This window comes from Diceros bicornis, chromosome 26 (assembly GCF_020826845.1).
Source record: "Diceros bicornis minor isolate mBicDic1 chromosome 26, mDicBic1.mat.cur, whole genome shotgun sequence".
Classification (NCBI taxonomy): domain Eukaryota; kingdom Metazoa; phylum Chordata; class Mammalia; order Perissodactyla; family Rhinocerotidae; genus Diceros; species Diceros bicornis.
The window spans coordinates 44698017-44721876 of NC_080765.1; the positions used below are offsets into that span (position 1 = coordinate 44698017).

General features: G+C 50.5%; 2 protein-coding genes across 4 annotated transcripts in view; both read left to right on the plus strand.

The window, feature by feature from the left end:
• The window catches only part of CREBBP (CREB binding protein), a 132157-nt gene extending 127516 nt beyond the window's left edge, over positions 1-4641 (plus strand). For all 3 annotated transcript variants that reach the window (XM_058570167.1, XM_058570168.1, XM_058570166.1), the window contains one exon: positions 1386-4641. In XM_058570167.1, coding sequence (XP_058426150.1) covers positions 1386-3533 — 2148 coding nt within the window. In that variant the 3' untranslated portion in view covers positions 3534-4641. The remainder of the gene's footprint in view (positions 1-1385) is intronic.
• A 9676-nt stretch (positions 4642-14317) lies between these two features.
• The window catches only part of TRAP1 (TNF receptor associated protein 1), a 58240-nt gene continuing 48697 nt past the window's right edge, over positions 14318-23860 (plus strand). Inside the window, exon 1 of the mRNA XM_058570170.1 lies at positions 14318-14408. Within this exon, the coding sequence (XP_058426153.1) occupies positions 14333-14408 (76 nt within the window). The 5' untranslated portion in view covers positions 14318-14332. The remainder of the gene's footprint in view (positions 14409-23860) is intronic.

The window sequence follows — 23860 nt, forward strand, 5'->3', positions numbered from 1 at the left end:
AACAAGCTTCGTGGGGGAAATAGTGTTTGCGCTGACTTTTCCAGGACGAGTAGGTGATCATGAGGCACTTTATTTTATTCCCTGTGTTTCGTCAACACTGGCTCTGTGCCAGGCATATCCACAGGCCTCAAGGTGCCAGGGTAAGAGCGTAGAGAGTGTGAGGGGGGTGCTGGGATTCTGGCTGGTTTCCTCTTCTCAGGCCCCCAGTTCTAGCCTTGCTGACAGGTTGGGAAAGCTCTGCCCTGCTGTCAGGCTGAGCATTTGGTCCTGGTGGACCTCATGTTCATGCTACACTGGCTTTCTGCGGGGCCTTGGTCCCTGTGTGAAGGCATGTGGGCTGTCTCTTGCACAGACAGGTCCCTCACGTCGGGTGAGTCAGGTTGTTGTGGGCCCTCCGCCTCCCTCCCGCAGATGGTCACAGACTCATCTTCCCACCCAGTCCTCGCCCTGCCCCTGTCAGCGTCTGGGATGGGCCCCATAGTCATGGGCCCACAGGAGCAGCTCTGTGATCTCTGGGGGACAGGGAAGGGCCTCCATGACACTCTCTTCTCTGTTCCCCACTTTCTTCAACCTCCTTTTTTCCTCTCTCTCATTTCCTACTGCTGGGATTTTCCTGTCTTTTCTATAGAAAGGGTCATCAGTCCTGGTCATAGGGCTCCATTCTCCAGATCTAGCGGTTCAGTGTCTCAGTCTCCAGGTGTAAGCAGCTTTTAGAAACCTGGGGAGGGGGTATTTGGTCTCTGTGATTTCAGCCCAAGGCCTTCTTCCTGGTGAAGGCCTCAGCCCGGTGCCCCGCTGGGCTGCCCTGTAGAGCTCTGAGGACGCACTGAGGGCACCCAGTAGTGGTGGGGTGGGAGAGTGGGGGCCCCATCTCTAGACGCTCAGATCTGTGTGTGGGACTCCAGCACCCTCAGGTGGTGCTTGGGAAGAAATGGACGTGGCCTCAGCCATTCCTTCACTGTCAGGCTTCCCAGGCCAGGCGAGCGAGCAGGATGCAGCAGGTCTGAGTGCCATACCCAGAGGGCAGAGGATAGAAGAGAAGGGGGAGCAGCGTCCACCAATGCACTCGAGAGCCTTGGGTGGACGCGGAGCCCTGCCGTGTGTATGTGTGAGCCTGTGCGGCTGCACACAGTGTGAGACGGCAGGTCGGGAAAGGGCAGATGGGCCCCTGGAAGATAGTGAGTGAGGGTGAGCAGATGGATCTGGTGGTCTTTGGAGCCTTCTGAGCTGCAGAGTGTTCCCAAGAGTGAAGGTTCCACGGGGCAGATATGTTTGGCGTTTGTTAGCCTCTCCCAGGACGCAGATCCAGCCCCGGGGATGGCCAGGGTATCTGGTCATGCTGGGCCACATGCTCACGCTGGCTTGTTCCCTCTCCTTGTGTGCAGGACTACGACCTTTGCATCAACTGCTACAACACAAAGAGCCACACCCACAAGATGGTGAAGTGGGGGCTGGGCTTGGACGACGAGGGCAGCAGCCAGGGCGAGCCGCAGTCCAAGAGCCCCCAGGAGTCGCGGCGCCTGAGCATCCAGCGCTGCATCCAGTCCCTGGTGCACGCCTGCCAGTGCCGCAATGCCAACTGCTCGCTGCCGTCCTGCCAGAAGATGAAGCGGGTCGTGCAGCACACCAAAGGCTGCAAGCGCAAGACCAACGGGGGCTGCCCGGTGTGCAAGCAGCTCATCGCCCTCTGCTGCTACCATGCCAAACACTGCCAAGAAAACAAATGCCCCGTGCCCTTCTGCCTCAACATCAAACACAAGCTCCGCCAGCAGCAGATCCAGCACCGCCTGCAGCAAGCCCAGCTCATGCGCCGGCGGATGGCCACCATGAACACCCGCAATGTGCCTCAGCAGAGTCTGCCTTCCCCTACCTCAGCACCGCCTGGGACCCCCACGCAACAGCCCAGCACGCCCCAGACGCCGCAGCCCCCAGCCCAGCCCCAGCCCTCGCCTGTGAGCATGTCACCAGCCGGCTTCCCCAATGTGGCCCGGACTCAGCCCCCCACCACAGTGTCCACTGGGAAGCCCACCAACCAGGTGCCGGCGCCACCACCTCCTGCCCAACCCCCACCCGCGGCGGTAGAAGCAGCCCGGCAGATTGAGCGCGAGGCCCAGCAGCAGCAACACCTGTACCGGGTGAACATCAACAACGGCATGCCCCCAGGGCGCACGGGCATGGTGACCCCGGTGAGCCAGATGGCCCCCGTGGGCCTGAATGTGCCCCGACCCAACCAGGTTAGTGGGCCCGTCATGCCCAACCTGCCCCCAGGGCAGTGGCAGCAGGCGGCCATCCCCCAGCAGCAGCCAATGCCAGGCATGCCCAGGCCCGTGATGTCCATGCAGGCCCAGCCAGCTGTGGCCGGGTCACGAATGCCCAGTGTGCAGCCACCTCGGAGCATCTCACCCGGCGCCCTGCAGGACCTGCTGCGGACCCTGAAGTCACCCAGCTCCCCACAGCAGCAGCAGCAGGTGCTTAACATCCTCAAATCAAACCCTCAGCTGATGGCAGCTTTCATCAAGCAGCGCACAGCCAAGTACGTGGCCAGTCAGCCTGGCCTGCAGCCCCAGCCTGGCCTCCAGGCCCAGCCTGGCCTGCAGTCCCAGCCTGGCCTACATCAGCAGCCCGGCCTGCAGAACCTGAACGCCATGCAAGCCAGTGGGCCGCGGCCTGGCGTGCCTCCACAGCAGCAGGCACTGGGAGGCCTGAACCCCCAGGGCCAGGCCCTGAACATCATGAACCCGGGGCACAACCCCAGCATGGCGAGTATGAACCCACAGTACAGAGAGATGCTGCGGAGGCAGCTGCTACAGCAGCAGCAGCAGCAGCAGCAGCAACAACAGCAGCAGCAGCAGCAGGGCAGCACTGGCATGGCCGGGGGCATGGCAGGGCACAGCCAGTTCCAGCAGCCTCAAGGACCCGGAGGCTACCCTCCTGCCATGCAGCAGCAGCGGATGCAGCAGCACCTCCCCATCCAGGGCAGCTCCATGGGCCAGATGGCGGCTCAGATGGGACAGCTTGGCCAGATAGGGCAGCCTGGGCTGGGCGCAGACAGCACCCCCAACATCCAGCAGGCCCTGCAGCAGCGGATTCTGCAGCAGCAGCAGATGAAGCAGCAGATTGGGTCCCCAGGCCAGCCGAACCCCATGAGCCCCCAGCAACACATGCTCTCAGGACAGCCACAGGCCTCGCACCTCCCTGGCCAGCAGATGGCCACGTCCCTTAGTAGCCAGGTGCGGTCTCCGGCCCCTGTCCAGTCTCCGCGGCCCCAGTCCCAGCCTCCACATTCCAGCCCATCGCCACGGATACAGCCCCAGCCTTCGCCACACCACGTCTCGCCCCAGACTGGTTCCCCCCACCCAGGACTCGCAGTCACCATGGCCAGCTCCATAGATCAGGGACACTTGGGGAACCCCGAACAGAGTGCAATGCTCCCACAGCTGAACACCCCCAACAGGAGTGCGTTGTCCAGTGAGCTGTCCCTGGTCGGCGACGCCACAGGAGACACCCTAGAAAAGTTTGTGGAGGGTTTGTAGCATTGTGAGAGCATCACTTTTTTTTCCCTTTCATGTTCTTGGACCTTTTGTACTGAAATCCAGACGTCTAGGCTCTTTTTATTCCTAGATGGAACTGCTACTTCCAAGCCATGGAAGGGTAGATTGCTGTTTAAAAGAAACAATACAAAGAATATATTTTTTTGTTAAAAACCAGTTGATTTAAATATCTGGTCTCTCTCTCTCTTTTTGTTTTTTTGTTTTTGTTTTTTTGTTTTGGGGGGAGGGGGGTTTTGTTTGGGTTCTTTTTGTCGTCATTGCTGGTGACTCATGCCTTTTTTTAATGAGAAAAACAAGTTCATTATATTCATATTTTTTATTTGTATTTTCAAGACTTTAAACATTTATGTTTAAAAGTGAGAAGAAAAATAATATTCAGAAACTGATTCCTGAAATAATGCAAGCTTATAATGTATCCCGATAACTCTGACGTTGCGGGAAGATTTTTTCTATAGTGAACTCTGTGGGCGTTCTCCAAGTATTACCCCTGGACGATAGGAATTGGCTCCTGCGTGCACACACGTACACACCCACACACATCTATCTATACATACTGGCTTAAGCCAAACTCTTGTCTTGCAGATGTAGAAATTGTTGCTTTGTTTCTCTGATAAAACTGGTTTTAGACAAAAAATAGGGATGATCACTCTCTTAGACCATGCTAATGTTAATAGAGAAGAAGCATTCTTTTCTTTCTTCTATGTGAAACTTGAAACGAGGAAAAGCAATTCTAGTGTAAATCATGCAAGCGCTATAATTACTATAAATAAGAAAATTCAAGAAGATTCAATCACTGTATAGAATGGTAAAGTACCAACTCATTTCTTATATCATATTGTTAAATAAACTGTGTGCAACAGACAAAAGGGTGGTCCTTCTTGAATTCATGTACACGGTGTTAACACTTAGTGTTCGGGGTTTTTTTGTTATGAAAATGCTGTTTTCAACATTGTATTTGGACTATGCATGTGTTTTTTCCCCATTGTATATAAAGTACCGCTTAAAATTGATATAAATTACTGAAGTTTTTAACATGTATTCTGTTCTTTAAGATCCCTGTAAGAATGTTGAAGGTTTTTATTTATTTATATATATTTTTGGAGTCTGTTCTTTGTAAGACATGATTCTGGTTGTTTGCTCTTAGAGGAGAGGTGGGGGCAGTGGTCCTGGTGGCCATGCGGGGGGCAGGTGGGCTCAGCTGAGGCATGGAAAGTTCTCTTTCCAGCGACCGAGGCAGTCAGCTCAGTGATGGCTCCACACATTTGATTCTCACAAGGGAACTTCACCCACAGAGTTAGGGACACAAATGGGTCTGAAACAGCACTTTGCCTCCTGTCTGCCTCCCCATCTTAGCCAACACCCCATCCTGTTCCTATATACAAATCCCAGAATTAATGCAAAGGGTGCTCCAGGGACGGGAGTTGGATCCTGGCCTCCCCCGAAATCCTGGGTTCAGTAGGGGAGGATGCCGCCATGCAGTATGTCCTGCCACGGCCTCTAACACTGGCCTGGGCAGACGCAGCTCTGGCCCTTCGTCTCCACGCTCCAGAAAACACAGAGAAGTGCTGCCCTGGAGGCTGCTGAGCGGAGACAGCTGGAGCTCTGGGCTCCAGCCCTACTGCGTGGGAAGAGGCCTCCAGCTTCAAGGGACACTTGCTCTCAGCCACGTGGTCCCACCCCTCCTTCTGGGTCCAGTGTCAGGGGCCCTTACTGAGGGGGTGGCACTTGAGTTCCTGAATGCTGTATGCATTCCGTCTGAGGGGAGGACCACCACCGGGAGAGCCAGAGTTAGTCCTCTCGACTGCATGCCCCCCAACCAGAGGGTGGTCGAGATCAGAGGGTGTGGTGTTCAATTTAGAAATCATGGCCCAAATAGCTTCCGTTTTGACCTGTGTTCACAGAGATACTTTCAAAATACTTGATTTGGGAATCTAAATTTGAGGAAACTTTCTAAGATATTAGTTTTAGCACAGAGCTTGGAATCTTGAGTTTTAATGTAGATTAAACCAGGTAAGAATGAGACCACCATCTTGCACCACCAACCCCCTTCTCCACCCAATCCAACAAGGGGAAGCAAGGCTACCGCCCTCTAGTGTCCGTCCGGCCATCCTTGCTCAGCCTGCTCACTTCTCGCATCCTTGACACTCTTCCGAAACACCACCACTAGGGCTCTTGTCTGAGCCCGTGTTCAGACAAGAAGGTTTGAGCCATCTGGGGCCCTGGAGGAGCAGCTCCCAGCCGACACATGGGATGTGCAGCCCTTTAACACAGTCGGTGGGGGCATCCTTTTCAGGTCATCCTGGAATCCAAAACTTTGTGTACCTACTCATCCTCCTGGAGTCTGCGTCCCGTGCAATCCTGATGCCAAAGGATGCGGCCGAGGGTGTGGTCTGTGGATGCTAACCCTGCACTTGGCATAAGGAAATATCTGCAAGAGAGCTGGAAAGCCCCGACGCTGTCTCATGCTGTAAACTTAAGAGTAGAAGAAAAAAGTCCTATATTTGTGATCAAAAAGAGGAAACTTGAAATGTGCTGGTGTTTATAATAAAAGCTGGTAAAACTGCCTGGTTCGAAGATGGTTCCAGTTGGCTCATGACCCTCAGAATTAGCTTAGCAGCCAATCATAAGATCGAAGGGGCTCAGTTGAGTTTGTCTAGTGCATGTGTTTATGTTTTGGGGAATTTAGCATGTTAAAAACGAATGGAATGCTACTTATGGATAACACGAGGTGGAGAGGCTTCTGCTACTAAGATCTCAGGCTGAAGACAGGTAACTTTATTCTTTTGATTGCTGTAAGATGTAACCGAGGGTTTCATTTGAGCCAAAATGCGGTTTTAGCACTGCATGGGAAAATAAGCTACTCGAAAAAGGAAAGTGACCTTTCCTGAGGGGCTGATTGTAGGTGGGTAGCCAGTGTGCCACCAGGAAGTACTTCACCCAAGAGCAGTGCTGGGAAGTAGACGCTACAGCTGTGCTACCTTGGCAAGTAGATGCACAGGAGCACGTAAGAATGGGGACAAAGTCCACCTGGGACCATAAAGCCATATTGCCCCTTCCCAGGATGTCCCGTGTTCATTCCACTGCATTACTTGGGTATGATTTCATGGTGCAAAGTCAAGAGTAAGGAAACAGGTCACTTACGAGAGATTAAGTGACTGTGGCAGCCACGGTCACAAAGACAAGACTGGGGAGCTTTGATGAGTAGATGAGAAGGCAAACGGTGCTTCCCACATGCTCGCACCTTTCTATAGAGGATTTCCTAGGACCTGTGGACTATGATATCACTGTGAAATTACTTCAGTAAACTGAAAAATTGCAAGGGCGCTGACGGCTTAGAACGCCTTGATTAAGGAAGTGGTGCTGGGGGCCAGCCTGGTGGTGTAGTCGTTAAGTTCTCACGCTCCGCTTTGGCGGCCCGGGGTTCACAGGTTCGGATCCCGGGTGCGGACCGACGCACCGCTTGTCAAGCCACGCTGTGGCAGTGTCCCATATAAAGTAGAGGAAGATGGGCACGAATGTTAGCCCAGGGCCAGTCTTCCGTGACAAAAATGGAGGATTAGCATCAGATGTTAGCTCAGGGGTGATCTTCCTCACCGAAAAAAGCAAAAAAAAAGGGAAGTGGTGCAGATGCTGAAGGGGATTAGGAAGAGACGGCGGAGTGAGAGACCAGGTCATAGAAAGCGAGGGCCTGAGGCATCTGTGAGGCCGAGGGATCAAGAATCGGTACCGACGTGCGGCAGCAACTGGGCATCAGGGCCTCGGGCTCAGCCTTGAGCGAGCTCCCTAGACTCTGCTTTCCTGTCTGAGTAGAAAATAACAACACTTTGTACCAAGTGCTGTTTATTTTTTTTATTATTATTTTTTTGTGAGGACAATCAGCCCTGAGCTAACATCCATGCTAACCCTCCTCTTTTTGCTGAGGAAGACCGGCTCTGAGCTAACGTCTATTGCCAACCCTCCTCCTTTTTTTTTTTCCCCCAAAGCCCCAGTAGATAGTTGTATGTCACAGCTGCACATCTTTCTAGCTGCTGTGTGTGGGACGTGGCCTCAGCATGGCCGGAGAAGCGGTGCCTCGGTGCACGCCCGGGATCCGAACCTGGGCCGCCAGTAGCGGAGCAAGCGCAACAAGTGCTGTTTAAATGAAGTATTAACTCCTTTGCTCTGGCCATAAGGTAGGAGGCAATGACTTGCCTGAGTTCATGAGCAGGGGGGGCAGATGTGGGCCACCCGGCCCTGAGCCACATTCTACCCCCATGCTTGAAAGGAGCTTTTCCTCACAGCCTTGAAAACTGTTGTACAAGCCCCCCTCACTTCCTTACTCCACCTTGAACCCACTTTGGGGGTACTTTGGGGGAAGTGGGGGCATTACAGTACATCGTAATGCCTCAGACATCGCAGACAGTAAGTAATAACTAGCTCCTTACAAAGGACTGTGTGGGACTCAGTCTGCTTGTGCCTGGTGCCCACTAGTTCCCTTTGGCATCAGAGAAAAAGAAATGTTGACAGCATCGGTCAGCCCGAGTGTCCACAGCTTTAAACTCCCAGTGTAGATAACTCTAACCCACTTCCCTCCCAGCGCCTGGAGAGGGCTCAGTGACAAGCTTTATTGCCTGATCGTGGGTCCCCAGGGCTCCAGGCCAGCAAGAAGGAAACCTTTTATAAACTGAATTTTTAAATAATTATATAGACATATCAATGAAGTTCAGACTAAAAGATCCTCAAGGGAGGTAGTGATGTTTAGGGAATGTTCCAAGTGAGAGTGAGGACCACAAGTCTTTCAGGAAAATGTCCGGAGAGGACGTCCTTGGAAAGGACCCAAGGGGTGTGTGCCCGGGCTCCGTGCAGCTGAGACCCTTCCTTGTCTTCTCTGACTCCACCTAGGACCCCTCACGTCTGGACGCAGGTTTGGGGCCCGCAGAAGAGGAAGGGTTGTTTCATGTGGTGCTGCACAGGGAGTGGCATGGGTCTACTGATGGAGGGCAGAGACTTGGGAGAAGCTTACATCATGGCCGTGCACCCAAAGCTGGGAGATGTAGAGAAAGGGGTGGGAAGCGAGAGAGGCCAGGGGTCCATGCAGGAGGCATTCAGAGTAGACAGGTGTTCAGCAGCCATAACTGGTGTCACCAGTGAAAGCTAGACCACCACAGGCAAGAGCACAGAGGACTCTCCGACCTTCGCAGGAGGCCAATTCTCATTGTTCCCAACCCTCTAGAGACCCTCGAGTTTCCTGGGCAGGGGGAAGGGGTCCTCCTGTGGGGAAAGGGCAGCAAGTGTCAGAAATAGCAGGAAAGATGTGAGTGGGCACTGAGCCAAGGCCCCTTTCCCTCCAGAACAGGCAACTCCAGGAATCCCCTCCTGACACACGCCTGCTGCTTCTAGTTGACGTTAAAATAAGTAGATTTTCTCGAAGCACAGAGTTTGTTCATTTGGCAGGTATTTATTCAGCGGCTCCTAGGCACTGAGATACAGCCCCCGGAGAACTCAATTGAAAGAGACAAACCACTCTTGGAGGAAGGTGCTAGATGGTGCTAGGGCTCCAAGTCAGGACACCGAACCCAGTTTGTTCTGGAAACAAGGAAGATGTCTCTTCTTCAGGGCCAGTCATTGCACAGTGCTCCATAGTTTAGGAAGCGTGCATTCTTCTTGACGCTGCCACGTGTTCCTTAGGACAGCGCTTCTCCAGCTCTAATGTGCATGTGGAGTATCTGGGATCTTGCTAAAATCCAGGTTCAGTAGGTCTGGGGGCCAGGGGCAGGGGCGCAGAGTGTCCGAGTTTCTAACAAGCTCCCAGGTGAGGCTGCTGCTTCTGGCTCTCATACACTTTGAGTCTCGAGGCCGTCAGGGACCAAGAACAAACCATCGTGACTTTGAAACTGCCTTAGTCTTAATGTTCCTGATACATGCGGGTATAGGGAGGGTGTTATCACACAAAGGGCATGATCTGCTCGCTGCGAGACAAAAGCCGATCATCAAGAGGCAAGATAGTGGCAGAGAAAGGGCATTTTATTACAGCTTGCTAGCAAGGGAGAAGATGGATGACTAATGTCCAAAACAACCATCTTAAGGGGGCACAAAATCTTACAGCAGTTATATAGGCTGGTGGGTTATAGGGGAGGGGGTTAGGATTATTGACCCTCGGGTGTTACAGACTGGGAGTTGCCACACCAGATCTTCCAGTTTGCATTGATGATGGCTATCAGCATAGACTCTCTGTTCAGGGGTCATCACATTCCTAAGGAACTCAAAAGAAACAAAGTTATCATCTTATCACAGCTGGGAGTGATATATGCACAAGCTATATACACAAGCAAGGGTTATAGAATCTACAGAGCAGTTAGATCTCCTGGAGGGTGCATACCCAGCTGGGTTATTTAGTCAGAGGTCATTCAAAGTTACAATAGGGTTTATTTTCTACAATATGGCTTCCCTTATGTCAACCTTGTCTTGAACCAGTATCAAAAAGGGGTTTGGTCAAGTGGTTCTTTGGCCTCAGAGCATTCATTCTGAGCTGGAACTTGCTGTCCCCTTTTGTCCTTGTGGGCCTCCCGCCTTCCTCAAATCCCTGAATAAGAACGTGGCAGGACCACTGGCAGCCTGAGGTCCTCTGGATGGGACAGGAATCGGGGAGGACCCAAGCTGCAAATAGCCCCAGTGGGCTTAACACCCTGAGTTACCTGTTTTGTTTGCCCCAGGGACAAAGAGGTGCAGGGAGTCCTGACTGTGAAGTGCATTTGTAAAAAAGGCAGATTGTGAGGAAAATAAAGAAGGGAGTCATGTCATGCTTGCTTTTCCAAACAGTAGGAGGGGAGCCTGGCCAGCCTCCCAGGCCACGTGAAACCTGCTTGTGCACATTCTTCGGCACCCTGTGGAGTGAGTGCCGGCTCAGTCCAGTCCTTCCCATTTCCTGAACTGCAGGCTCTGCACCCATCACTCAGAAGAGACCCGGTGACGCTGATGGACCATGGCCCCCTCTGCCCTGTGCCTGGGGGGCGTCGGCACCTTCAGAAAACACCCGAGGGTCTGCATTTCCACCCTGTCCTCCCATACCCCGATGGACCAGAGACTCCTGACTGAAGGGACCCTCTTCACACCTGAGGAGATGCAGTCTGGAGGAGGGGAACTCTGCGAAAGCCACCCACCTGCTGGGGCCTGACACCAGGTGCTGCTCAGGATACCACCTGGGCAGGGATTCTGTCTGGAGTAGAGGCCCATGGCGCCCAGGCGAAGGGCCAGTCCTTGAGGGAGGCAGGGCCTCGCTGCACGGAGCAGGCCTTTGAGGGAAGGGGCCCAGCAGCCACCAGGAAGCCATGCCGTGCAGAGAAAGGGGTCTGTCAGCAGGCAAAGCCTCCCGAGACAGCCTCTCTGCTCCCTCCAAGCGTTGGGGAAAAATGGTGGCTCTAGAGTCACAGGGCCATTGGCTTGGCCGAAATGCACACATGCACTTGCATGCAAGCACGTGTAGAACACAGTTGCTTTTTCACCCTGTAGAGTCTCCCAGACCAAATTAATTCTCATTTGTCCTCTTTCTCATAAGCAAGAGACGGAGTAGACTTAAGATCTGGTGGACATTTTTTATTCCAATGCCTAAAATGACATCATCCACAGCTGGGAAAAAATTGTCATCTGAGCTCTTTGCCAGGACAGAGGGCATCTTTCAAAACATGCCCTCAAGGCTAGTTCACGCAGTGGTATCTCCTAGCGGAAATTTCCGGGAAGAAATGCAGGGAGAGAGGTTGCAACCTCCTCCACTCTGCCTTCCCCAGAGCCAGAATCACTCAGAGAAGGCCCCTCCAGTGATATTTCACAGTTGTCCAGACTCAGCTCTGTCTTACATTTATCATGCTGGACAGGGAGGCTGGGAGCCCACTACGGTGGCCCCTCCTGCCCCTCCTGCAGGGAGCACAGACGGTGTTCATGGTGGAAGGGCCCCAAGAGGAGAAGAGGTTGCCAAGGGCCACCTGGCTAGTGGGTGGCCAGGGAGCCCCCTGGAAGGGCCTGGACTGAGTACTGATGCTAAGGGATGAAAAGAGAGAAAGGCTTCAAGTCCATTCACCCCTCAAAATGTGGGGATCTTTGGAATCAACTTGTGACATCCCCAGTGTCCTTGATGGTGGAATTAAAAGTGGCCACTGGCAAAGCAGAATGAGCCGTTTGGAGAAAAAGCCTCAGAGTCATCAAGTGAAATTAGAAGTGTTCTAGTAAGTTCCAGGCCAGGTCCTGCTAAGTGGCTGCACTTGCCTCCATGAAGGGCCATTAAATTGGGAAAAAATCCCATTATCCCTGGGACCTCTCCAGGTCAAGAAGTATCCTTCAGCCACAAGCCTTTCCTCCTCTGGGAACTCCTAGGACGTTGCCCGATGAGGGGAGAAGCTCACCCAGAAATTGGTGCCATGAACAAAGAAATGAAGAAAAAGGAGGCAGTTGAATTTGGTTTTTCTTTGCAGTGGGCATTTTAAAAAATGTGGTAAAATATACATAACATAAAATTTACCATCCTAATCGTTTTTAAGTGTAGAGTTCAGTGGTATTAAATACATTCATATTGTTGTGCAACCCTCACCACCATCCTCTCCAGACTTTATTCATCTTGCAAAACTGAAACTCTGTCCCCATTAAACACTAACACCCCATTCCCCCTCCCCTAGCTCCTGGCAACCACCTTCTACTTTCTGTCTCTGTGAGTTTGACGACTCTAGGGCCCTCATATAAATGGAATCATGCAGTATTTGTCTCTTTGTGACTGGCTGATATCACTGATCATAATGTCCTCAAGGTTCATCCATGTTGTAGTATGTGTCAGAATTTCCCTCCTTTCCAAGTCTGAGTAATAACACATCGTAGGTATATAAAACATTTTGTTTATCCATTCATCCATTGATGGACACTTGGGTTGCTTCTCCCTTCTGGCTGTTGTGAATAAAGCAGCAAGCATTTTTCACAGCCCTCAGCTCACCTCAGGGGAAGGCAGTGATTTCTGGAGAAGGAATGGGCAGCCTGGTAGTGGTTGGGAGACTCAGGGGGGTCTCCCCCTCCCCTCCCCTCTTCTGCTTCTCTTTCTGCTCTCCCCAAGCAGCTCTCTGCCAGTCTCCATCAATTCAACTCAGGTACATCTGCATCTAATCATTTTTTCCTTCTTCCAATTTCCTTGTCTGCCTAGGGTCTGAAATCTGCCCATGTTCCTTTCAAGACTTCTCTTGCATCCCTCAGCACCTTAAAAAGCCACAGTTCCCTGGGCTGCCAGAGGACCCAGTATCACAAAGATCTGTGGCTGAGGGTATGTCTCTGAAGGCCACAGACCAACAGAGGACAGAAGGGCCTGGGAGATATGTCTGGAACCTGGTAGGTTTGCCCTCCACGGAGCCTGGGTCCTGCCTGTCTGGGCAGAGGCCCCCCCATCCTTAACTGAAGCCTAGGTTTCCCTCTTGCCTTTGTCAAGTACCACTTCACTTCCTGAAATAAAAGGGCTCTGCAAGCTAGATCTATTGCCTCATAGACCAACGTGTCAGCTCTTACAAAAGAGATGGTTTCCTGTGTGGAGTGAACAACAAATGAAATATGAGGCAGAGCCCCTTCAATTCCCCCAGAGCAGCTGCAGGGACATCCTGGGAACAGCTCTGCCTGTGACAGGCTCGGTATGTCTGGAGTGTGGTGAGGGAGGGAAAGAGGCAGGGCTCAGCTTGTGCAAGGCCTGCAGGCCAAGGCAGAAGGGGTTTGGAACTGATTATAAGTGTGCAGGGAAACCACTGGAGGACCCTGACTGAGGAGTGTTATGATCCAGCTGCATGTGGAGAATAGGGGGCCGGTCAGGAGGCTGCCGGAGTCTCCCAGGTGAGAGAACCCCTGCTCTTCCATCCAAATCTGCCCACCTCTTTTACTTACCCCTTCTCAGTTGCTTAAGCCTGGAACTTGGGGGTCATCCTGACACCTTCCGCCTGGAAGCGTTCCCTGGCGTGCCCCCTCCCAAGGCCACAGCGATATCCAGGCCCCAAGGGGGACACTCTCCTGGCTCCTGTACTTTGCAGCTCCTGTCACAATCGCGAGTAACTCATTTTTTGTGCAATTATTTGATGGTGGCAGCAGTGTGCCTCAGAATCATCTGGGGAGCCGCCTGGGCCTCACTTCAGGCTGTGCCATAGAATCTGCATTTTCCGTGGTTTGGAACTCTCTGTGAGAAACGGAGCTGACGGTCTGAATCCCACTAGACCCTCATCTCTAGCAGGGCGAGGGAACTGGAATGAATGAATAAGCCCAGTTTTGCAGGTGGGGTTGGCTCCTGAGTTCACGTTTTGGTGTAGACAAGGCAAGCCCGAAATTCTCCCTTTCACACTTTTTAGCTCTTTGTCCTGTCTTGGTTGGAAGAGACTGACTTCCAGCGGTCTGGACAGGGGCCGGTGACTGACTTAGCCCCAGAGCTATTAACTGCTTCTGCCTGGGCGCAGCCCTTTCACACCCTCCGGCTGGGTGCGAACATCTGCCCCATTTTAGGGATGCATCAACTGAGGCCCAGCCGGCGGGCGAGCGCCCCGGCCGGCTCCGTGCGCACGGCCCGTCGCCCTTGACAACACGACACAAGGTCACAGAGGTCCCGCCCCCAGGACCGACTGTCCCCGCGCGAGCCGACGGGTCCCGCGCCACGCAGGCCCCCGCCCACCCGCCGGCGCAGGCAGCGGAGCGGGCAGCCCGGCGCGTGCCGTGACGTCACCGCGTCGCGCCCGAGGAAGGCCCCGCCCCGGCCCCGCCCCCGCCGCGCGTGGCTGAGGTGGGCGCTCGGGAGGACGGACATGGCGCGTGAGCTGCGGGCGGTGCTGGTCTGGGGCCGCTGCCTGCGGGCGCCGGCGCTCGCGGCCGCCGCGAGAGGTGAGGGAGGCGGGGCGGGGGGTGGAGACGCGCTGGGCCCCCGGAGGCCTCGAGCCCGTTCCTTCTCCGTGGGAGGCGCGGGGACGGTGTCCCCTCGCGCGGCGTGGGAGATTGTGAGATTTGTGCGCCAGGCGAGCGGCGACCGCGGAGCAGTCAGTGTGTCCTGGTTTCACCTGGCTCTGCCGCGTGCGGGACTGTCCGGGTCCCCCTCCAGGTAACACGGTTGCGCCCCGGCCCGCGGGACTTCAGCAGGAGCTTCTCTCGATCTCCTGGGGCCGGGGTGAGGCGGAGGGGCCGCGGGCTTCTCGCTGCTGGAGCTTCGCGAAGGCAGTTTCGGGGCGTGAATTCGGAAGGCGCGTGGTCGCTGGCAACGGACTTCACCTGGGTGGTCGCTTTAGTCTCTTAGCTGTGCTTTCATTACTCCCCGCCCCTAAGTCGTTTTGTACACGAGTATGCATAAGCCACTTGCTCTCTTGTTTATTCGGCACAAACCCGAGTGCGCACTCCGCCCGCCCGGCACACGGCAGCAACCACACTGAGAACCGGCACCCCGGGCCCTCGTGCAGCCGTGGACTCTGGGTTGTTGACCGCCTTATCCCCGGGGCCTGGAATTGGTAGGTGCTTAAATAAATGTTGAAAAAAAACAATGACCGTAATGCTTTCTCACTCCGCACTCGGAAGTAACCACGAGTGAACGAACGTCTTGGCCTTCCTTCCAGGCTCTGCGCATTCAGTTACACACACATATAAATAGACACGTCTAACTATTTTTACGTAAAAAGGTCTAAACCATTTATGTTGTGCTACGGAATTTTTAAAGCTCCCAGCGTGGCTTACATATCTTTTGGTGTCAGTATGCACCTGTCTGTGGCTTTCTGATGGCTGCTTAGTGCTCTATATTATGGACGCATCACCATTACTTAACATTGTCCTGTTAACGGATGTAATGAGGATTATTTCTGTTTTTTTTTTTTATTACAATGCCGTGTAGAGTGGGCAAGTGTTTAAATCTTTGCGCACGTGTATGGCATTTCTTTAGAATTACAGAATTAGAGTTTTAGAATTGACGGTTCAGAGCCTGCGCATATTTGAAATGTTAGCTGATATTGCCAAATTGCTGTCCAAAAAGGCTTTATCTGTTTTTGTTCCCATAAGCAGGGAATGAGACTACCTATATCAAGGCATCTTCTCCAACACTGGATATTACATTTTTTCCAAACAGATAGTTTATAAACTATATCTTGTTTAATTTATATTTGCATGTATACTAATGAATAAGAATGTTTTCATTTGTTTAATGGCCATTTGTGGTGGCCGGCCGGTGGTTTAGCCGTTAAGTGCGCGTGCTCAGCTACTGGCGGCCGGGGTTGGGATCCGCTGCCTGGCCCGCACCCACGCACCGCTTCTCCGGCCATGCTGAGGCCGCGTCCCACAAACAGCAACTAGGAGAAGGTGCAGCTATGACATACAGCTATCTACTGGGGCTTTGGGGGGAAAAAATGGCCATTTGTGTATCTTCTATGAATTTCCTCTTCATATCTTCCATACTTTTTTCTGTTACCTGAGTTTTAAATTTTGATGTAGTCTTCTTTTTAAACAATGATTTTTTTAAAAATCAGATGCATTAACAAATAAGACAACTATATGTTTTGTTACTGTTGCTTGTATCCAACATTTTCCTTCTTTTTTGGATTTATTTCCTGTTTTACCAGAGTATGCCCTTGTGTTCATTTTGCAGAAAAATTCTGTGGGTTGTAAATTTTCTAAGCCCTACTGTGTCTTAGGAGATTTTTATTTTGCCCTCATACTTGTGTAGTAGTTTGGCTGGGTATTGCATTGCAGGTCAAAATAATTTCCCTTCGAAGAGTAACGATACTGCTCTGTTGTCTTGTAGCACGCTTGTTGCAGGTGAGCGGTCATAACAATTTGATTTTTTTTTTTTTTTGTGAGGAAGATCAGCACTGAGCTAACATCTGATGCCAATCCTCCTCTTTTTGCTGAGGAAGATTGGCCCTGAGCTAACATCCGTGCCCATCTTCCTCTACTTTATATGGGACCCCCGCCACAGCATGGCTCTACAAGCACTGCATTGGTGCGCGCCCCGGATCCGAACCAGCGAACCCCGGGCCGCCACGGCGGAGCATGCACACTTAACCGCTTGTGCCACTGGGCTGGCCCTCATTCTTGTTTCTTTTGTAGCTGACTTTTTTCCCCCTCTCTGGAGGTTGATTTTTTTGTCTTTATTGTTAATGTTCTAAGATGTTCCGAGGGTGTGTTTGTAATTCCTTCTTTTTTTTTTTTGTGAGGAAGGTCAGCCCTGAGCTAACATCCATGCCAATCCTCTTTTTTGAGGAGGAAGACCAGCCCTGAGCTAACATCTATTGCCAGTCCTCCTCCTTTTTCTCCCCAAAGCCCCAGTAGATAGTTGTATGTCATAGCTGCACATCGTTCTAGTTGCTGTATGTGGGATGTGGCTTCAGCGTGGCCGGAGAGGCGGTGGGTCGGTGCGTGCCCGGGATCCGAACCCGGGCGGTCAGTAGCAGAGCTCGAGCACTTAACCGCTAAGCCACGGGGCCGGCCCCTGTAATTCATTCTTTTACCACATAGTGTCACTTCCATCGTGAAGATGTGTCAGTTTTCAGCCCAGCCAATTTTTGTTCTGTTTTTTAATCTTTTTCCCTTAGTCTGTGCCCTCTCCTTCTGCAACTTCTGTTGCAATGGTTCAAGGATTCTTTTACTTGAGTCCAAGATACACGTCTGTTCTTGGAAGCCTTCTATATTGCAGATGCCCTTGACATTGTCACCTGTGTGGGTAAATGTGAAGGTACAGTTGTTTGGATGGATTGAGTGATCAGTGAATTTAGCCAAGAAAATATATGTCTTATACAGTGTGGTGGAGAATGTGGTTATGAGAGAATTCACCTAAACAGAAAATTCAGAATCCTCTTGTATTTTTTTCTCTTTTCCTGGGAAAGTATTGCCAAATTTTAACATGTGCTTGGCCTCACATCCAGGACTCCGACCTTATGTCACCATGATTCCAGTCCTTCTCACCCTTAGAATATGTCTGTGAGGTGTGGGATAGAGTCTCTGCTTGTGGACTTTTTATTTTTCATTTTTGCTCATTACTTAGTTTATTCAACAAATATGCTTTGAATGCCCTCTGGGATTTCAAAGATGATGTGACCCTGCTGTTGGGGTCATAGGTTAGTGGGAACACATGGCTGCCAGGCAGTGTACTGGACCGCTTTGGAGGCATGTGTGGCGTATCAGGAGCGTAGAAACAGGTGGTTGCCTGCTTGTGTAAGTTTCACAGACGAGAGGCTATATGGGCTGAGTCCGAGTCCTGAAAACATTAGGTGCAGGGTAAGGAGGCCTCTGAATAATTTGGTTTGACAAGAAACTAGGAGTATGTGGGAGTGAGGGTGAATGAGGCTAAAAATTATGTCCTTTCTCTTCTGGTGCATGTAAACTCGTGGGTAGGGACCATGTCTTTTTGCAGTCATTGGGATAGTCACAGTGCCGGACCTGGGCCAGTAGTTGGAGGACCCAGCAGCAGTCACTCTGAGGTCCACACACACTTGACTTTCTTTTTTTTTTTTCTTAAATAATTATTTATTTATTTATTTTCCCCCAAAGCCCCAGTAGATAGTTGTATGTCATAGCTGCACATCCTTCTAGTTGCTGTATATGGGACGCAGCCTCAGCATGGCCAGAGAAGCGGTGCATTGGTGCACGCCCGGGATCCGAACCCCGGGCCGCCAGCAGCGGAGCGCGCACACTCAACCGCTAAGCCACGGGGCCGGCCCTCACACTTGACTTTTTGTACGCCCTCGGCACTAGATGGTTGGTTACAAATAATTTCATCTCTCTTGAATCTTAAGTTGATAGTTGGGAACCAACAGTATTTCAACCAACAAGTAGTTCTTTGCTATGGTAAAATGTAGTTAGTCATTATAGCAGTGAGGGATGTCAGAACCTGGGTAATCTGGAAAATGTAATGTTAATAATAAAAATGTAAACTGCCATCAGACCTTTTCACCAGAGCTCCAGCAAGTGTCCTAAGTAACTGATTTGCCTGTAGTGAAATGAGAAAGCTGCCTCCCAAAGAAGAGATCAGAACCTGAGAAATCAACAACAGCCTTGCTCTCCATAAGCAAATGTAATTGTGTTGTAAGGCAGATAGGGTAGCGGGTTGGTCATTTCACATGGCTTGGTAACTGCTGTGACCACCACAGTCCCTGAGTCCTGTTTCCTGATTGTGCTGGATGCCCTTGTTCTTGCCGTTGACGTTGCCAGAATAAGATGAGGCAGCCGTGGTAGGACTGGCTGGTGCTCAAGTTAACATCTTAATGCCTTTGTCTAACGTTCTTTGTAAGCTGGAGCCTTTGCTGGAATCTTCTGCCTTGGAAATGTGAGTTGTAAGGAGTGGGGAGTCTGCTGCAAGCACCAGAAAGGTCAGAAGGGCAGGGTTCCACTCTTTCTTGTAGGGTCAAGCATTGCAAATTTGTTTGATTTCCCTAAACAAACCTCACCTGGTCTTGTCCAGCCACAACTTCCCATTTACTGCTTTTATTCTTTTTGTTGATTTTTTTCTTTTTTTTGTGAGGAAGATTAGCCCTGAGCTAACATCTGTTGCCAATCCTCCTCTTTCTTCTGAGGAAGATTGGCCCTGGGCTAACATCCGTGCCCGTCTTCCTCTACTTTATATGTGGGACGCCTGCCACAGCATGGTGTGATAAGCGGTGCGTAGGTCTGTGCCCGGGATCCAAACCTGCGAACTCTGGGCCACCGAAGTGGAGCGTGCGAACTTAACCACTATGCCAGCCTTGCTGGCCCCATCTTTTCTTGCTTTATTTTGCTTTCTCCCTCTGCTCTCACTTTGGGTACCATGCTGTTTAATTTCTACCCTTAACACCTCTTGTGCTGTGACTTTCACAAGAATTCAGGCAAATTTCTGGTGTTCCGAGGCTGTTCTTTTCGGGATGAGAGGAGTAGCACTTGCTAGTCAGATTTCAGTCTCAGTCAAACAGCTTTTTATGTTGTTAACAACGTGACGATATAGGTTGCGATCCTTAACTGCTTACACTCTGAATGGCATTGGTTTCTATATAAACCATGGTGCTGGAGCTTAGGGCCAGCACCAGCGAAGCACATAGGCCAAGGAAGGATGTGTGGCAAGGCTTCCCAAGAGAAAGCAGGTGGGCCGAGGGCATGAGGGCATGAGAGTTTGGATAGGACCGGGGGCCTGAGATGGCCGTCTGTAAAAGATCAAACCAACCCAAATGTAATAGATTAGCAAAAGTAATAGTTGGCCAGAACTAAGACAAAAGAAAAATCTCTGAGTGTTTTGCTACCCCTGGGCAAGAAGAGAGGGAATGCAGCTTGAAGGAAGAGGGAGGGAGGTCAGGTTAATAAGAAAACTGTAGGATGGGGCCAGCCCAGTGGTGCAGCAGTTAAGTGTGCGCACTCCACTTCAGCAGCCTGGGGTTCGCAGGTTTGGATCCTGGGCGTGCACCGACGCACCGCTTGTTAAGCCATGCTGTGGCGGCGTCCCATATAAAGTAGAGGAAGATGGGCACAGATGTTAGCCCAGGGCCAATCTTCCTCAGCAAAAAAGAGGAGGATTTGCATCAGATGTTAGCTCAGAGCTAGTCCTCCTCACAAAAGAAAAAAAAAAAAGAAAACTGTACGAAAATAAACATTTCTTACCCCCCAAATGTCAAATACCAGGTCATAACATGGCAAAGGTGATTTCTGTGAAGGAGCCTTACTGAGGCCAGTGGTGGTGGTTGCTGTGTCAAACCAAAATACTGACTCAAGATCAGTGAAACGTATCCAGTTCACACTCAAGTGAAATACTGTAGGTTTGAGGCTGGCCCAGTGGCGCAAGCCGTTAAGTGCTCGTGCTCTGCTGTGGCAGCCCAGGGTTCACTGGTTCGGATCCCAGATGCGTGCCAACGCATTGCTTGTTAAGCCATGCTGTGGCGGCATCCCATATAAAGTGGAGGAAGATGGGCACGGATATTAGCCCAGGGCCAGTCTTCCTCAGCAAAAAAAAAAAAAAAAAAAGAGGAGGATTGGCAGATGTTAGCCCAGAGCTGATCTTCCTCACAAAAAAAAAAAAAAGGGCCGGCCCCATGGCTTAGTGGTTAAGTGCGCAAGCTCCGCTATTGGCGGCCTGGGTTCAGATCCCAGGCACGCACCCATGCACCGCTTCTCTGGCCATGCTGAGGCCGCGTCCCACATACAGCAACTAGGAGGATGTGCAACTATGACATACAACTATCTACTGGGGCTTTGGGGGGGGAAAAAAAAGGAGGAGGATTGGCAATAGATATTAGCTCAGAGCCAGTCTTCCTCAGCAAAAAGAGGAGGATTGGCATGAATGTTAGCTCAGGGCTGATCTTCCTCACAAAAAATAAATAAATAAATAAAACTGTTAAAAAAAAAAAGAAATACTGTAGGTTCAAAGCCAGAGATGTTCTTGAATTGTGTTTTTAGTGCCCTCAATGTAGCCAGCTAGAATTTTTTTAAACACCATCCTGCTCATTCTTGATACAGAACACTTAGCTTTTACTAGGAAGCTGGTGTTTGCTTAGTCCACAGAGAAGTTCTGTAGCATTTAGTAAAGGTAGGTTTCAGGGTGTTTATTTCTGGTATGGTTGGTTATTTCTGCTAAAGCCACTTGGAATTACAGACCATGCAAGTTGTAGCTTGGAGAACCAGTGTGTAGTAAGGGGCATCATCTCTACCCTCTTTTTAACCAGGTGAATGCTCACAGGTCAGGTAAGTTGAATGCAGGTGTAGCTGAGTCATGGGTGTAACTAATTTTTTTTGTATGTGTGTGAGGAAGATCAGCCCTGAGCTAACATCCGATGCCAATCCTCCTCTATTTTGCTGAGGACGATCGGCCCTGGGCTAGCATCTGTGCCCATCTTCCTCTACTTTATGCGGGACACCACCACAGCATGGCTTGACAAGCGGTGCGTCGGTGTGCGCCGGGATCTGAACCTGCGAACCCTGCGCCACCACTGCAGCGGAGCACGAGCACTTAACCCCTGTGGCACTGGGCCCGCCCCAGGGTGTAACTAATTTTAAAAGAATGGCTCTGTTACTTAGCAGCCATAGACTCAAGAAATGTGATTAGAATATAAAAAATTAATTTTGAGATAGCCAAAATGAATATCATATTAAAAGAGCAGAAGACTATATAGCAGTACTATTAAGAACAAATAGAAAGGTGGAAGTCTTTCTAGTGGACCTGGATGTATCAGGGAGCTGATGTGGTGCTGTGAAGGAGAAATTTTCGGAGAGCGCATCACCATTGTAGTTCACACACACCAATATTCTGGCATTTACGGGGAATGGAAGTGCCTGAGGGAACTTTCCAAGAAGCTTAATTTTAAAGTAGTAAAACATTTCATTTTTACCATTATGATCAGAAGTCTTTCTGAAGCACTTTATTGTTAGAACCTAACTGAACCTTTCTTAGATGTTTTCAGGGTCATTATTGTGAATATTAATTTACAGTCTTCTGTGGTAAGACACAGGCCCGTGCAGGGCCACTGGGATGTGACGACTCCTTTGTCTGTAAGATGTCCCCACTCTGAAACTGCATTTTGAGTGTTTTTGTGTTTTCAGCCTCTGTTACTCTTGTTTAACTTGCCAGGCCTCCCTCGGGCTGTGTTCCCTCCTCTTCTCCTGGTTTTCAGATGTGGGCTGGGAAACAAGATCATAGGACGATTGTGAGTGGGGACAGGAGTAGTCTTGTTTGAGTGCAGCTCGGGGTGTGGATTTTATGGCCTACATTTTGACTGTTCCCTTCTTGTCATGTTTCTTTGTGTTCAGGGAGCTGATGTTTCTTTTTTTTTGTGAGGAAGATCAGCCCTCAGCTAACATCCGATGCCAATCCTCCTCTTTTTTTTTTTTTTTGGCTGAGGAAGACTGGCCCTGAGCTAACATCCGTGCCCATCTTCCTCTACTTTCTATGGGATGCTGCCACAGCATGGTTTGACAAGCGTTGTTTTTTTTTTTTTTTTTTTAATTTTATTTATTTATTTATTTTTTTCCCCCAAAGCACCAGTAGATAGTTGCATGTCACAGCTGCACATCCTTCCAGCCGCTGTATGCGGGACACGGTCTCAGCATGGCCGGACAAGCAGCGTGCCGGTGCGCGCCCAGGATCCGAACCCAGGCCGCCAGCAGCGGAGCGCGCGCAACCAACTGCTAAGCCACGGGGCGGCCCATTGACAAGCGTTTTTTGATGGAGTGTCAGTATAGCTTAGTAGAGAATGATTAGAACACGCCCTGAAGCATAGGCGGGTTTAAGAAACAGTGAAATTGTTGAGGAATGCCAGAAGTAAGAAGTTAAAGATATTTTTTTTCGGTGAGGAAGACCAGCCATGAGCTAACATCTGCCAATCCCCCTCTTTTTGCTGAGGACGATTGGCCCTGGGCTAACATCCATGCCCATCTTCCTCCACTTTATATGGGACGCCGCCACAACATGGCCTGACAAGCGGTGCGTTGGTTCATACCTGGGATCCAAACCGGCAAACCGCATGCTGCCGCAGCTGAGTGCACACACTTAACTGCTTGTGCCCCCTGGCCAACCCCAAGAACTTAAAGATTTTTAAGGGAATACAAGTCTTTATTTCATACATAAGTAGAAAGTGAAGAGCTTTCTGTTTAGAGTATTGATATACTTAAATCTTACCTGAAGTAATTACAGAACTTAGGAAACAAAATGTTTGGAGAAATTTCAGATGTGAATAGCTAACCTGTGGTATCTGGTGAAAATTGAAAATAATGAAAAAAATTGACTGTCTGAGTTGATTTAATGAAAAGCAGAGAATTTCATGCTTACAAGCATAAAACTATGGTAAGATAATTGGAGGTATTCTGGGGAAAAAAGCTAGAGGCTATATTTCAAGCTACTACAGTTTTTTCAGTATGGTATTTCCACTTTGTTGGAGAGCATTAATTCTGCTTTTCACTGATCTGGAAGTACCTTTAGTTTACAGAATTTTCAACTTGCAAAGTAAATTTATTTTTTAAAAAATATTTTGCAATGGGGCCGCCCCGTGGCGTAGCGGTTTAGTGCGCGCGCTCTGCTACTGGCTGCCTGGGTTCGGATCCAGGGCGCACACCGAGGCATCGCTTGTCAGGCCATGCTGTGGCGGCGTCCCATATGAAGTGGAGGAAGATGGGCACGAATGTTAGCCCAGGGCCAGTCTTCCTCAGCAAAATAGAGGAGGATTGGCATGAATGTTAGCTCAGGGCTGATCTTCCTCTCAAAAAAAAAAAAGAAAAGAAAAAAAAATATTTTGCAAAACCCGAAGCTTTAAACTTAGAAATGTTTCCGCTGAAATTAGATGAGTGAATTTCAAACTTTTTTTGTCATGAGCTTCCTGTAAGAAATGCATTCACATCGTGACCTGCTACACAAG